This window comes from Chanodichthys erythropterus, chromosome 7, assembly GCF_024489055.1.
Source record: "Chanodichthys erythropterus isolate Z2021 chromosome 7, ASM2448905v1, whole genome shotgun sequence".
NCBI lineage: Eukaryota > Metazoa > Chordata > Actinopteri > Cypriniformes > Xenocyprididae > Chanodichthys > Chanodichthys erythropterus.
The window spans coordinates 44208986-44225004 of record NC_090227.1 but is presented as its reverse complement, the minus strand read 5'-3'; the positions used below and the strand labels follow the sequence as shown (position 1 = coordinate 44225004).

The 16019-nt window shown below is 34.6% G+C and overlaps 1 protein-coding gene across 2 annotated transcripts in view; it reads right to left on the bottom strand.

Moving 5' to 3' along the window:
* Window positions 1-16019, bottom strand: part of fbn1 (fibrillin 1) — a 90118-nt gene that overhangs the window by 14341 nt on the left and 59758 nt on the right. For both annotated transcript variants that reach the window (XM_067390676.1, XM_067390677.1), the window contains 21 exons: window positions 15794-15916; window positions 14386-14541; window positions 14220-14291; window positions 13985-14110; window positions 13668-13790; window positions 13301-13420; window positions 11455-11571; window positions 11245-11370; window positions 11028-11147; window positions 10812-10937; window positions 9380-9529; window positions 9244-9306; window positions 9048-9173; window positions 8661-8780; window positions 4895-5017; window positions 4695-4826; window positions 4494-4619; window positions 2411-2617; window positions 1380-1505; window positions 1184-1306; window positions 798-914 (listed from right to left, as the gene is read on the bottom strand). In XM_067390676.1, the coding sequence (XP_067246777.1) occupies window positions 798-914; window positions 1184-1306; window positions 1380-1505; window positions 2411-2617; window positions 4494-4619; window positions 4695-4826; window positions 4895-5017; window positions 8661-8780; window positions 9048-9173; window positions 9244-9306; window positions 9380-9529; window positions 10812-10937; window positions 11028-11147; window positions 11245-11370; window positions 11455-11571; window positions 13301-13420; window positions 13668-13790; window positions 13985-14110; window positions 14220-14291; window positions 14386-14541; window positions 15794-15916 (2622 nt within the window). The remainder of the gene's footprint in view (window positions 1-797; window positions 915-1183; window positions 1307-1379; window positions 1506-2410; window positions 2618-4493; window positions 4620-4694; window positions 4827-4894; window positions 5018-8660; window positions 8781-9047; window positions 9174-9243; window positions 9307-9379; window positions 9530-10811; window positions 10938-11027; window positions 11148-11244; window positions 11371-11454; window positions 11572-13300; window positions 13421-13667; window positions 13791-13984; window positions 14111-14219; window positions 14292-14385; window positions 14542-15793; window positions 15917-16019) is intronic.

Sequence of the window (16019 nt, the reverse complement as noted above, 5' to 3'; positions counted from 1 at the left end):
AATACCAATGTACTCGGCAAATGTGTTTATATTTTAACTGTGCGGTGGCCCCAGATACTCTTTAATCTGTAATAACAAATAATTTATAACATTAACAAGATGTCCCATTGAATTCATTATGGGAGAGACGGCTGAATGTATTTTTAGTAAAATGTTTAGACTCGGTCATTGTGTGAATCAACTTACTTTGTTGTGTATTTTCAATTTGAAAAATAACTTTTATATTGATGAATTAATTGCATTTTGAAAAAAAAAAGTGTCATGCATTTATTGCATTTTGGAAAAAAAAAAAAAATTTTTACAATAAACTTTTTAAAATCAAAATATAGATTTGAATTTTTAATGTTTTTATAACCAAAAGATGCCATGTGAAAGTCTGAAACAGAAAATAGTAGTTTTCATCTTGCCAATTTCTTGGTAAAGAAAATGCCCTTTTACTCAAATTAATCAAAATGGAGTTATTGGGTTTTGAAACCAAACTCTTCATATGGCCCCTCTGTAAATAGTATTAAAGTAGAGTTAAAGTTAATGAGATAATTAAGCAATTAATAAGGCTATGACTGAAGTCAGTTGTAGTTCTTTTTTTTTCTTATTTCTTCAGTGATTCTGCTTGTTAACAGCAGGTGTTCATCACTAATGCGCAATCATTACTTAATTCATTGCTTAATTATCTCATTAAATTTAACTCTGCTTCAGTGTTATTTTAACATTATTTAGAGAGGGACTATATGTACTCTGAGCAGAGTTTATTTTGCTGTGTAGTAGCATTATATAATCTGTATTCAGTGTGCTCTCACCGATGCAGGCCGTGTGGTGTTGTGTGAATCCTGCCGGGCATTTGCAGGTGAATCCTCCGATGGTGTTGACACACAGGAACTGACAGTTGTGTTGTTTGGTGGCGCATTCGTCCAGATCTGAGAGATAGACAGAGTTAAATCAACACACACACACACACACACACACACACACACGCTCTGTCCCGCCAGTGAACCTGAGCTCAGAGACTGCAGGCGTGACGCTGCACCGGCGTAAATAATGAGCCGTGTGTCATTAATGCAAAGTGTGTGTTTAATCAGGCTTGTGTTTAGCTCTTATCTGGGGCAGGAGGAAGTGAGATTTAGTCTAGACTCACTAACCGCTCCGTCTGTGTGTGTGTGTGTGTGTGTGTGTGTGTATGTTTTACCCCGGCAGCTCTTGGCGTCGTCCTGAAGCACGTATCCGCGCGGGCAGGAGCACAGGTACCCGCCCTCCGTGTTCTTACAGATGAAGTTACAGGGTTTAGGAGCCTGAACACACTCGTCCACATCTACAAATAAACAGCGGAAGTCTGTAAGACGAGCTCAATAATCCAGTCAAACATCTGCGTGTGCGAGACTCACCCACGCACTGTGTGCCCCTGATGTCAGTGGTGTATCCTGGTTTACAGATGCAGCTGAAGGAGCCCAGCGTGTTCAAACACTGACCGTTCTTACACAGATTCCCCATCACCTTACACTCATCAATATCTGCACAACACACACATTCATACACACACAGATCAGACAGATATCCTAGAGGCCTGCAGCTTTTGAGGGAAAAAAATGAACTGCATTTTTTATGATAGCAAAATTCCAGATTTGCTGTGCTTGTTTGTAGGGCTGCACATTTTGGCCAACTTTTTTGTCGTTAGCAAGTGATATGGCTGTAAAATAATAACAATAACAATATTTGACATCACCAGAATGCTTCCTCAACGACTGCTAATGTAAACGAGTCCGAGGGTCCAGGGTTATTATTGTTAGCTAAAATAAAACCATAAAAAAATACCTTAAATAAATGATAATTGAAATAAACTAAAATATTAAAAAACTCTTATTTTACTTCAGCTTCAACATTTGCATTTAGTTTAACTTGCAGTAATAAAATAACTTAAAAGAACTAAAATAACGTTTTTATGTTTTGCTAAAATAACGTTTTATAATTATATGTCAATATGGCTATAAATAATAGCAATAATAATTATTATTAATATTATTATCACTAAATAAAAATATAAAAAATGCTTAAAAAAACTAAGAAATAATACTAGTGATATTTTACAGTAAAAAAAAGTATTTAAGAAAAATATATAATAATAATAACTGTTAAATTACAATATTTATATAATGTTAAACCATCACAGAAAACCACCAGGGTGAATTAACCCTTTAAAGCATTTCCCTTTTTATTCATAACTGCTTCTCATTACAAGTATGGGAAGTTGGTGGATATTATGTTTCCATATGCAAATTTAAGCGATGGAGTTCATGTTGAGCAGCATTTACTGTGAACCGAGACGCTGTGAGACACTGAAAACACTGGATCAGAAGCTGCTCCGTGTGTATACACAAAAACAAACACATTTAATGAACACAGTCAGTGTGTGTGTTACCCTGGTTGTCGGTGGTGTAGCCGGGTCCGAACGGGCACATCTTCTTGTATTGGGTGGTGCCGGGCAGCGGGCAGAGCTCACAGTTGGGTCCCCAGCCGCGGCCCCCATCACAGCAGCACTCGGACTTCCTGACGCTGACCCGACTGCTGGAACTCATCTGACACATGGTCTGCAGAACCTCCAGGAAGCAGAAGCCCTGACGGTTATCTGACACACACACACAGCATCTGTTATTGGCAAAGCAGACACCATCACAAACATACAGATGCTTAACCAGGTTAACCAACAAGACATCTTTGGTCAAACAGCTTCAACCACCTACGTTTTGCTAACTTAGGGCCCATTTACACCAAGAACGATAATAATAACGATAACTATAAAGTTCTAATAATCATTTTAATTCTTTGAGAATAGCAAAGTCCACATCACTATAACAATAACAACTATAACGATAACGGAACAGAGGAACGATATAATTAGATTCACTTTAATAACTTTTTTTTTCCAGCTGATGAATGATAAAAACATTGACAGACAATCAGAATGCATCCGACGACAAAACTTAGAATATTGTCCACTGGAGTGGACGCTAATATCGATATTACTATAGTTATCGCTGTATTTACTGTTATAGTTACCACTATAGTTATGCTTATAGTTATCATTATACTTATTGCGACAGTTACTCTTATTGTTATCATTATATTTATTTATATTATATTTATAGTTATCACTATCTTTATGGTTATAGTTTCATCGTTATAGTTATAGTTACTACAATAGATATCGTCATAGTTGTTATCGCTATTGTTATTGTTGTAGATCTTGTTATAGTTATCATAGCAATCATAGTTATTATTACAGTTACCGCTATAGTTATTTTAATCGGTATAATTATCATTATAGTTCTCATTATAGTTATGATAGTCATTATTATTGTTAACGCTACAGTTATATATAGTTATCACTCTAGTTATAGTCATTAGTTATCGTTATAGTTATAATTGTAATTGTTGTTATAGTTATTGCTACATTCATCGTTATAGTTATAATTGTCATTATCATAATTATTGTTATAGATATCGCTATAGTTATTGCCATAGCTATCACTATATTTATTAGTATAGTTATCGCTGTAATGCCAATAGTTATCATAGTTATCGTTATAATTATTACTGTAGTTATTATCGTTATAGTTATCTCTATATTTATTATTATACATATCATTGTCATTATCATAGTTATCATTATAGTTATTGTTATAGTTATCACAATATTAATCACTCTAGTTCTCATTGTTATCGTTATAGTTATCGTTATAGTTATTGTTATAGTTATAACAATATTTATCACTATAGCTCTTATTGTCGTTATCTTAGTTATCGTTATAGTTATTGTTATATTTATCACAATATTTATCACTATAGCTCTTATTGTTGTTATCATAGTTATCGTTATAGTTATTGTTATATTTATCACAATATTTATCACTATAGCTCTTATTGTCGTTATCATAGTTATCGTTATAGTTATTGTTATAGTTATAACAATATTTATCACTATAGCTCTTATTGTCGTTATCGTTATAGTTATTGTTATATTTATCACAATATTTATCACTATAGCTTATTGTCGTTATCATAGTTATCGTTATAGTTATTGTTATAGTTATCACAATATTTATCACTATAGCTCTTATTGTCGTTATCATAGTTGTCGTTATAGTTATCACTATAGTTATCACCATAGCTATCACTGTTTATCAGTATAGTTATCGCTGTAGTTATAGTCATTAGTTATCGTTATTATTATCACTATAGTTATTATAGTTATTGTTATATTTACCGTTATAGTTCTCATTGTCGTTATCATAGTTATTATCTTTACAGTTATCGCTATAGTTATTGCCATAGCTATCACTGTGTTTATTAGTTTAGTTATCGTTGTAGTTTAGTCATTAGTTATTGTTACAATTATCACTATAGTTATTATAGTTATCGTTATATTTATCGTTATAGTTATCAATGTCAGCTCTCACTGGTCTGAATCTATGTGTGAGGTTACAGTGACGTCACACTCTTACCGATGCACTCGGTTCTGCTGGAACTGGGACTGAAGCCCTGATCGCAGACGCAGCGGTAACTGCCCACCGTGTTCTCGCAGCGGCCGTTCTCACAGATGCCTGGCTTGGCCGTGCACTCGTTCAGATCTGTGCACAAACACACGCATCAGGACTCTGAGCGCTGAAGTGAGCGCCAGTAAACATGTGACATGTGCTGCTCACCCACGCAGCTGTCTCCGTTGGGCTGTCTCGTGTATCCCGGCGAGCAGATGCACATGTACGTGCCGATCAGATTCTTACAGGTCATCCCTCTGGAGGCGCAGTCGTCCAGCCCGTCCTCACACTCGTTCTGATCTGATGAACACAAGCGGCACACGGTGTGTTTAAGCACGATAATGCGTATGTGTTTATGACGTCTTTACCTTTGCACATCCGGCGGTCTTCTCTCAGCACGTATCCCGCTGGACATTTGCATTCGTACGATCCAAACGTGTTGACACAGCGGAATGCACACAGCAGAGGATTCTGGGAACACTCGTTTACATCTGAAAACACATCATATGTTTTAATCAAATGCTAGTGCACATGTGACATCAGAGCTCAGTTTGTCGTTGGGCATTTCTTTGTTGGGAAGAATCCAAATTTTAAGAGCTCAAGCAGACAACAAAACTGCAGCGTGCAATTAGAATAAACAACTAGTATAGTTGTCACTATCACTATAGTTATGATCATAGAATCACAGTTATTGCTATAGTTATATTATAGTTATTGCTGAAATTATCGTCATAGTTGATGCTACCGCTATTGTTGTAGTTATCACTATAGTTATAGTTATAATTATCACTATATTTATTGTTATAGCTATCATTATCGCTATAGTTATTGTTGTAGTTATCATTATAGTCATTGTTATAGTTATCGCTATAGTTATTGTTATAGCTATCATTATAGTTATGGTTATAGTTATCACTATATTTATTGTAATAGCTAGCATTATTGCTATAGTTATTGTTATAGCTATCATTATAGTTATAGTTATCGCTATATTTATTGTTATAACTATCATTATCGCTATAGTTATTGTTATAGCTATCAATATAGTTATAGTTATAGTTATCGCTATAGTTATTGTTATAGCTATCATTATAGTTATGGTTATAGTTATCACTATATTTATTGTTATAGCTATCATTATCGCTATAGTTATTGTTGTAGTTATCATTATAGTTATTGTTATAGTTATCGCTATAGTTATTGTTATAGCTATCATTATAGTTATGGTTATAGTTATCACTATATTTATTGTAATAGCTAGCATTATTGCTATAGTTATTGTTATAGCTATCATTATAGTTATAGCTATCGCTATATTTATTGTTATAACTATCATTATCGCTATAGTTATTGTTATAGCTATCAATATAGTTATAGTTATAGTTATCGCTATATTTATTGTTATAACTATCATTATCGTTATAGTTATTGTTGTAGTTATCATTATAGTTATTGTTATAGTTATCGCTATAGTTATTGTTATAGCTATCATTATAGTTATGGTTATAGTTATCACTATATTTATTGTTATAGCTATCATTATCGCTATAGTTATTGTTATAGCTATCATTATAGTTATGGTTATAGTTATCACTATATTTATTGTTATAGCTATCATTATAGTCATAGTTATAGTTATCGCTATATTTATCGTTATAGCTATCATTAACGCTATAGTTATTGTTGTAGTTATCATTATAGTTATTGTTATAGTTATCGCTATAGTTATTGTTATACCTATCATTATAGTTATGGTTATAGTTATCACTATATTTATTGTAATAGCTAGCATTATCGCTATAGTTATTGTTATAGCTATCATTATAGTTATAGTTATCGCTATATTTATTGTTATAACTATCATTATCGCTATAGTTATTGTTATAGCTATCAATATAGTTATAGTTATAGTTATCGCTATATTTATTGTTATAACTATCATTATCGCTATAGTTATTGTTGTAGTTATCATTATAGTTATTGTTATAGTTATCACTATATTTATTGTTATAGCTATCATTATCGCTATAGTTATTGTTATAGCTATCATTATAGTTATGGTTATAGTTATCACTATATTTATTGTTATAGCTATCATTATAGTCATAGTTATAGTTATCGCTATATTTATTGTTATAGCTATCATTATCGCTATAGTTATTGTTGTAGTTATCATTATAGTTATTGTTATAGTTAACGCTATAGTTATTCTTATAGCTATCAATATAGTTATGGTTATAGTCCAGGCCGGCGCTATAAGTGAAGTCAAGCTGTTTGTGTTGCCTTGGTTACTGGATACAATTTGGGCGGACTGAACCATTTTATGATAACCGAGAGGGGGAGAAGGGCCCACGGATGTTTGTGTTTCCTAAACAAATACATTTTTTTGACACCAGGAAACAGCAAATAGAATAATTTAAAGTTAATAATTTTTACTATCAAATATTTTTTTTTAGCACTACAATTTTATTGGGGGCTTCTCTGGGCCTCCTCTTAGTCATGGGCCCCGAGAATCGTCATCGTTTACCCCCCCTTTACAGCGCCCCAGGTTATAGTTATCACTATATTTATTGTTATAGCTATCATTATTGCTATAGTTATTGTTGTAGTTATCATTATAGTTATTTTTATAGTTATCGCTATAGTTATTGTTATAGCTATCATTATAGTTATGGTTATAGTTATCACTATATTTATTGTTATAGCTATCATTATCGCTATTGTTATTGTTATAGCTATCATTATAGTTATGGTTATAGTTATCACTATATTTATTGTTATAGTTATCATAATCGCTATAGTTATTGTTATAGCTATCATTATAGTTATAGTTATCGCTATATTTATTGTTATAGCTATCATTATCGCTATAGTTATTGTTGTAGTTATCATTATAGTTATTGTTATAGTTATCGCTATAGTTATTGTTATAGCTATCATTATAGTTATGGTTATAGTTATCACTATATTTATTGTTATAGCTATCATTATCGCTATAGTTATTGTTATAGCTATCATTATAGTTATGGTTATAGTTATCACTATATTTATTGTTATAGTTATCATAATCGCTATAGTTATTGTTATAGCTATCATTATAGTTATAGTTATCGCTATATTTATTGTTATAGCTATCATTATCGCTATAGTTATTGTTGTAGTTATCATTATAGTTATTGTTATAGTTATCGCTATAGTTATTCTTAAAACTATCATTATAGTTATCGCTATAGTTATGGTTATAGTTATCATTATAGTTATGGTTATAGTTATAGTTATTGCTATAATTATTGTAATAGCTATCATTATAGTTATTGTTATAGCTATCATTAGTGCTATAATAAATATAGTTATTATAGTTAGTTATTATAATAAATATATGTTGTAGTTACTATAGTTATGGTTTTAGTTATTATAGTTATCGCTATAGTTATGGTTATAGCTATCATTATCGCTATAGTTAGTGCTATAATTATTGTTTTAGCTATCATTATTGCTATATTTATTGTTATAGTTATTATTATAGTTATTGTTATAGATATCATTATCGCTATAGTTATCACCATTATATTGTTATAGATATCATTATCGCTATATTTACTGTTATAGTTATCATTATAGTTACGATTATTATTATCATCAGAGTTATCGCTATATTTATTGTTATAGTCATCGCTATAGTTATGTTACAGTTACTATAGTTATGGTGGTTATAGTTCATCATAGTTATCGATATATTACAGTTATCCATATATTTATTGTTATATCTATCATTATCGCAATTTTTATTGTTAGAGTTATCAATATAGTTATGGTTTTAGATATCATAATAGTGATTGCGATAGTTATTGTTATAGCTATAAATGAAGCTATAGTTATTGTTATAGCTATCATTATCACTATATTTAGTGTTATAGTTATGACTATAGTTATCGTTATAGTTATCACTATATCAATAATCTGTTTTATTTAGAATTTCGAAAAATAGATTTTACAGTACAGAATGCAAAACATGTTCTGTGTGAACACTAATTAGAGTGTTGAAGACAAATCAGAACCGAACGATACCGCCAGAATCAATCTGGGCTTGAGTGTGAAAGTGGACTACAGGAACATCAGCAGCACATTACTGACCTTCACAGGTCATCATGGGTCCAGGCTCGAAACCCTCGTCACAGCTGCATTCAAACCCTCCCTCCACATTCGTGCAGGTGCCGTTACCACATGGGTTCCCCAGCTCACACTCGTTTGTGTCTGATGATGGAGAGCACAGTTACACACACATCACCTGATGATCTGCTTATGATTTAAAATGATGGAGATGCATATCACATGACCAAAAACAGACAATATTCAGTAATAACAATATTACAGCTGCTTATAGCTGTAATTGAATTCCTTTCATAATTGATGAATTTTCCAACATTTTTTTCCTGTTTATTAAAGTGAAGCTGCTTTGAAACAGTCTGTATTGTATATATATGAAACCGGTGACTTGACTTGATCAGTTTAAATGCCGACCTTTACAGTTGATCCCGGTGTTGTCGAGACTGTATCCGATGGGGCATTCGCAGCGGTACGTCCCATCCGTGTTGATGCAGTGGCCGTTCTTACAGATGCCAGGGTTCACCGCACACTCGTCCACATCTGAAACATACCACAGATCAGTGTGTGCTCATGGACACAGGGTGAACGAGTCTGATTCACTGACACTCACCTACAGGCGTGCCGTCTATACTGAGGGTCTTACCCACATTAGGACACAGAACGTTGAACGTCTCTGAAACAGACACACATACACAATGACTATGACTGCAATTAAATCACATTTACGTGTGTGTGTTTGTACTCACCGTCATGCGGGGAGGGGCAGATCTCACACGGGTCGCCCCATCCCTCACCCAACTTGGCGCAGCAACATTCGCCTTTAGTGGTGTTGAGGGGCTTCGGAGCCAGACAGCGTCCATTCTCGAACTTAGTGTAACAGTAATTCACACGAATATCTGACATTCAGAGGAAAAAGTGATTTTTTTCATTGTCTGTAAAGTTGATTTGAAACAACAGTGCTGAGCACTATACAATAAAATTGACTTGACGTCAGGAAATGACTGATTAGATTCTCAAATGATTCTTTCTGAAATTATTATTTCTCAAATGATTGTTCACAAGTGGTTCCTCCCACAAAAAACAATTCTCAAATGCTTTTTCCCAAATTACTCTTTCCAAATGATTCTCCCTAAATTATTCTTACCAAATGATTCTTCTGTAATGATTCATCCCGAATGATTGTTCACAAATTATTCTTTCTCAAATAATTATTCCCAAATTATAATTTCTCAAATGATTCTCCCTAAATGATTCTTCCCAAATGATTCTTCTCAAATGATTCATCAATGCACAAAATGCATCAATTATCAGAATTATCATTAACACACGAACAAACTTCACAGATATAGACACATGTCCTGCAGTGACGTCACAAGGTGTGTGTGTGTGTGTGTGTGTGTGTGTGTGTGTTAACCCTCACTTACCATAACCTACTTAATCATATTTTAGGGACAAATTTGTACCCAGAAGTGAGTCAAACAAAACATCTTTTGTTAAAAAAACTATATAAAAATAAAGAAAATAAAACAAATTAAATCATAAAAATGCAGAAAGCTTTCTGTTAATGATAGTGTGTGGATTACGGTTAGGTTATATAATTTATAACTAACTGTATAGAAAAACAAGAGGTTTGTGGAATGACCACATTTATGTGTGTGTGTGTGTGTGTGTGTGTGTGTGTGTGTGTGTGCTGTTGATAAAGAGATGGGCGGCTGGGTTGCTTTTATTCCCTGAGGCCTGTTTTTCATTTGCAGAAGCGTTTCCACCCTTATAACCACACACACACACACACACACACACACACACACACACACACACACACACACACACACACACACACACACACACACACACACACACACACACACACACACACACACACACACACACACACACACACACACACACACACACACACACACACACACACACACACACACACACACACCCTGTCTACAGGGTCACAGAGACAGAAGGAGGGATGGAAAGTGTGAGTGAAGAAACAAACGCATGGCTCTGTGTTCCGTTTCCTACATGTATGACATCACACACTTCGCATGAGGAACAAAACATTATTCACTCATTAAACACATCAGCTTCATGACCTACAGCAAAAACATAAAGCAAAAATGAAGATGCCAGTTTTCAACCTGTGGAATTCTGGGATATATAACTCACCCAAACATCTTATTCCGGATGAGGACAGCTGGAATCCCTTGGGACATTCGCACATGAAGCTGCCTGGCATGTTCACACACTTGCCAAAGATGCAGATCTCTGGACTCTGAGAGCATTCGTCAATATCTGAGCACAAACACACGGATGACGGAGGTTAGACCACATGACTGTGAGCACTGATACTAGTGATGCCGTGAAGATGGTGGTGTCACTGACCTTCACACCTGTCATTCTGCAGGAAATATCCAGCAAGACAGATGCACCTGTATGAGCCGTCCAGATTCTGACACGTCCCATGACCACAGGTGCCGGGGCTGATCGAACACTCATTGATGTCTGGGCAGAAGAGCACAGGAGCATGTGGACGTGATGTCAACACACACACACTCACACACACACTCTGGAGGTCTGGTAGAGGAGCTTCAGGACTCACCCACACACATCCGGCCATCAGGAGAGAGTTTATACCCGTCCAGACATATGCACACAAACGAGCCCACTGTGTTGATGCAGTTTCCGTTGCGACACAAGCCTCGGAGCGACGCGCACTCGTCAGTGTCTGAACCACACGCACAAAACAGCCATTAAAAAACAAACACATGCCTGTCTGCTGTGGAATTAATAAATATTTGTGTGTGTGTACCAATGCAGTCGTTGTTGTGTGACAGCTGGAATCCTGGGTAACACAAGCAGTTGTAGGAGCCCACAGTGTTCTTACAGGTTCCATTTCCACACGGCTGACGCTCGCACTCGTCCACATCTGAACACAGACCACAGGTTAGATTGTTATGAACATAGAAGGATGGTTATGTACACAGATGGTTAGTTATGAACACAGATCTTCAGTTAGTTGTGAACTCACAGATCACAGTCGGTCAGTTAGATATGAACAGATGGTCAGTTAGTTATGAACACAGACAGCTAGTTAGTTAGTTAGTTAGTTAGTTAGTTAATTAGTTAGTTATGAACACGGACCACAGATGATTAGTTAGTTATGAACACAGACAGTTAATTAGTTAGTTATGAACACGGACCACAAACGATTAATTAGTGATGAACACAGACAGTTAGTTAGTTATGAACACGGACCATAGACGATTAGTTAGTTATGAACACAGACTGCAGACAATTAGTTAGTTATGAACACAGACAGTTAGTTAGTTAGTTAGTTAGTTAGTTAATTAGTTAGTTATGAACACGGACCACAGATGATTAGTTAGTTATGAACACAGACCACAGACAGTTAGTTAGTTAGTTAGTTAGTTATAAACACGGACCATAGACGATTAGTTAGTTATGAACACAGACAGTTAATTAGTTAGTTATGAACACGGACCACAAACGATTAATTAGTGATGAACACAGACAGTTAGTTAGTTAGTTATGAACACGGACCATAGACGATTAGTTAGTTATGAACACAGACTGCAGACAGTTAATTATGAACACAGACAGTTAATTATGAACACAGACAGTTAATTAGTTAGTTATGAACACGGACAACGAACGATTAGTTAGTTATGAACACAGACCACAGACTAATGTTAGTTATGAACACAGACGGTTAGTTAGTTAGTTATGAACATGGACCACAGACGATTAGTTAGTTATGAACACGCACCACAGACGATTAGTTAGTTATGAACACGCACCACAGACGATTAGTTAGTTATGAACACAGGCTGCCGACAATTAGTTCGTTTTGAACACAGATAGTTAGTTAGATAGTTAGTTAGTTAGTTATGAACATGCAGCACAGACGATTAGTTAGTTATGAACACAAACCACAGACAGTTAGTTAGTTACAAACACAGACCACAGAGAGTTAGTTAGTTATGAACACAGGCCGCAGACAGTTAGTTAGTTATGAACACAGACCACAATTAGTTAGTTATGAACACAGACCACAGACGATTAGTTAGTTATGAACACAGACCACAGACGATTAGTTAGTTATGAACACAGACAGTTAGTTAGTTAGTTAGTTAGTTATGAACACAGACCACAGACAGTTGGTTAGTTATGAACACAGACGATTAGTTAGTTATGAACACAGACCACAGACAATTAGTTAGTTATGAACACAGACAGTTAGTTAGTTAGTTAGTTGTTAGTTATAAACATGTTAGTTAGTTATGAACACAGACCACAGACTCATGTTAGTTATGAACACAGACAGTTAGTTAGTTAGTTAGTTGTTAGTTATAAACATGTTTGTTAGTTATGAACACAGACCACAGACAGTTAAGAAAATAAACGGTTGGTTTGTTATGAATACATTGTTATGATGTTTAGTTAGTTATGAAAAAAGATGATTGGTTAGTTATGAATGCAGACCAAAAGTGGTTAGGTAATTATGAAAACGTATGGTCAGTTAGTTATGAACACAAACCACAGACGGTTAGTTAGTTAGTTAGTTTTCTAGATGATGATGGACATACAGACATAAGGACAGACAGACAGACAGGTATGTGAGGCTGATCTCTCACCAATGCACAGGTCCGGGGTGGATATGAAGCCATTGGGGCATAAGCAGCGGTAACTACCCACCGTGTCAATACACTGACCAGGACTGCAGATGTTTGGATTCTCAGCACACTCATTACGATCTGAGAGAGCAAAAGTCACACCGTCATCATATCAAATCACACATAAAAAACTGATCTGAGTTCACTTTAACTTCAGGTGCAATGTGACTGAGCTCTGAGCTCTTTCCCTCCAGTCATGTGACATATTTCTGGAGGCATCATTGCTTGTTTCCTGTTAAGCATGAGAGCTGCTGTTTCTTTTTGTTCTATCAACTTTGATATCTGAGCAACAGCAATATGAGATGGGACATGTCTGACACGCACTCACCGACACACTGCTGCGTGGGAGTTTGCCGGTATCCATGTTTACACTCGCAGCGGAAACTTCCAGGAACGTTCAGACAGACTGCGTTCTGCTGACACACCGGCCCGTTCTGACACTCGTCAATATCTGCACACACACATCACAAACACACTTAACATCACACACATGTTGGAAGTAAATCATCTCATTGTTAATCTAGAACCTCTCACATGGAGCTCTGTCACTTATTCGGCTGTTTTTGTGACACTGTTACAGATTGGAGACTCCAGAATCAGATAAGCATGAATGAACTTTCAGTGACACACAGCGGGAGCTCTTACCCTCACAGATCAGCAGCTTGTCATTATAAACAAAACCCATCGGACATTCACAGCGGAAACTGCCAATCATGTTGATACACACGCCGTTCTCACACACGCCGGGAATGTCACGGCACTCGTCGATGTCTGCGGATCACAGACAGACACAGAGGATGGATGTGAAGTCTTAGAGGAACATGCAGACACAGAACTGTAGAAGTGTGTGATGAATGTGTGTGTGTGTGTGTGTGTTTACCAATGACTTGTCCAGTGTAGATGTCAATGATATATCCCTGCATCTCACTTCCACACAGCACAGTAAACTCATCTGCAGCAGAGAACAGCATTACGGTCATGACTCTGTGTGTGTGTGTGTGTGTGTGTGTGTGTGTACGTGAGCAGATGTGAAGTGTGTGTCTCACTGGTGCTGGGAACGGGACAGCGCTCGCAGGGTTTATTCCAGGCCCGGCCGATGTTGTATGAGCAGCAGCAGAACTTCTTGGTCATGTTGTAGGCTAGTTCTCCATCACATGTGGCGTTATCATAGTAGTTCCTGTAACAAAAGCTCTTCCGCATATCTGAACACACACCACAACAAACACGTCACAATCTGCACTGTAGAAAACCGCTTTAAAGAAAATTATCAACCATAACTATAAAAAATATTATAATTACATAATTAGCGATAACTATAACAAAAATAATATAATAATATTAACAGTAACAATAATGATAACTATAGCGATAACTATGACGTAATAGTGTAACTAGTATAACTGACAATCATTAACAATAACTGTAATGATGTTATTAATAATAATATAATAATCATATAATAATATAACGATAATCATTAATGATAACTACAACGATAAATATAACTATAACGTCAATCATTAATGATAGCTATAACGATGAGTATAATGATATATATAATACTATAATATCTATCATTAATGAAAACTATAATGATAATCATTATATGATGCTAGTCATTAACTATAACAATATACTATAATAAGTATAATATTAAACATTAACGATAACTATAAAGATAACTACGTTAATCATTAACAGTAACTAAAACAATAAATATAATGATAACTATAGCGTTAATTATTAACGATAACTATAAAGATAATAATTAATGACTATAATCTCAACATTAACGATAAATATATTGATAACTACAATAATCATTTGACACTAATCACTAATGATAACTATAACAATATAACTATAATGTTAAAACTATAAAGATAATTACAATTTTAAAGACTAACAATAACTACAAAGATAGATTTAATGCTAAACTATAATGCTAAACTAACTATATAACTATAATGTTAAACATTAACGATAACTACAAAGATAATTAAAATGTTAATGATTAACGATAACTATAATGACAAATATAATGATAAATATAACGTTAATTATTAACGATATCTATAATGATGATCGTTAGCGATAACTATTAAGATAAATATAATGAAAACTATGTTAATTATTAATACAACTATAATGTTAAACATTAACGATAACTATAAAGATAATTTAAATGTTAATGATTAACGATAACTATAACAACAAATATAATGATAAATATAACATTAATTATTAACGATATCTATAATGATAATCATTAACGATAACTGTTAAGATAAATATAATGAAAACTATAATGTTAAACATTAACGATAACTATAAAAATAATTAAAATGTTAATGATTAACGATAACAATAAATATAATGATAACTATAACGTTAATTACTGACAGTATCTATAATGATAATCATTAACGATAACTGTAATTATGTGCGACTCACCCATGCAGTTGTTTCCTCCATTGATTTGCATGTACTCCGCTGGGCAGATGCAGGTGTAGTTTCCAATGGTGTTGTAACACTGACCCGGACCACAGATACCAGTCCGCTTACACTCATCCACATCTACACACACAATATAAACAGTTACACTTCACTTCTAATCATTGCAGCTGGCCTAGATTGACACTTCCGTTGTTGAGTCTGTCTGCACTGGATGCCTCAAAGC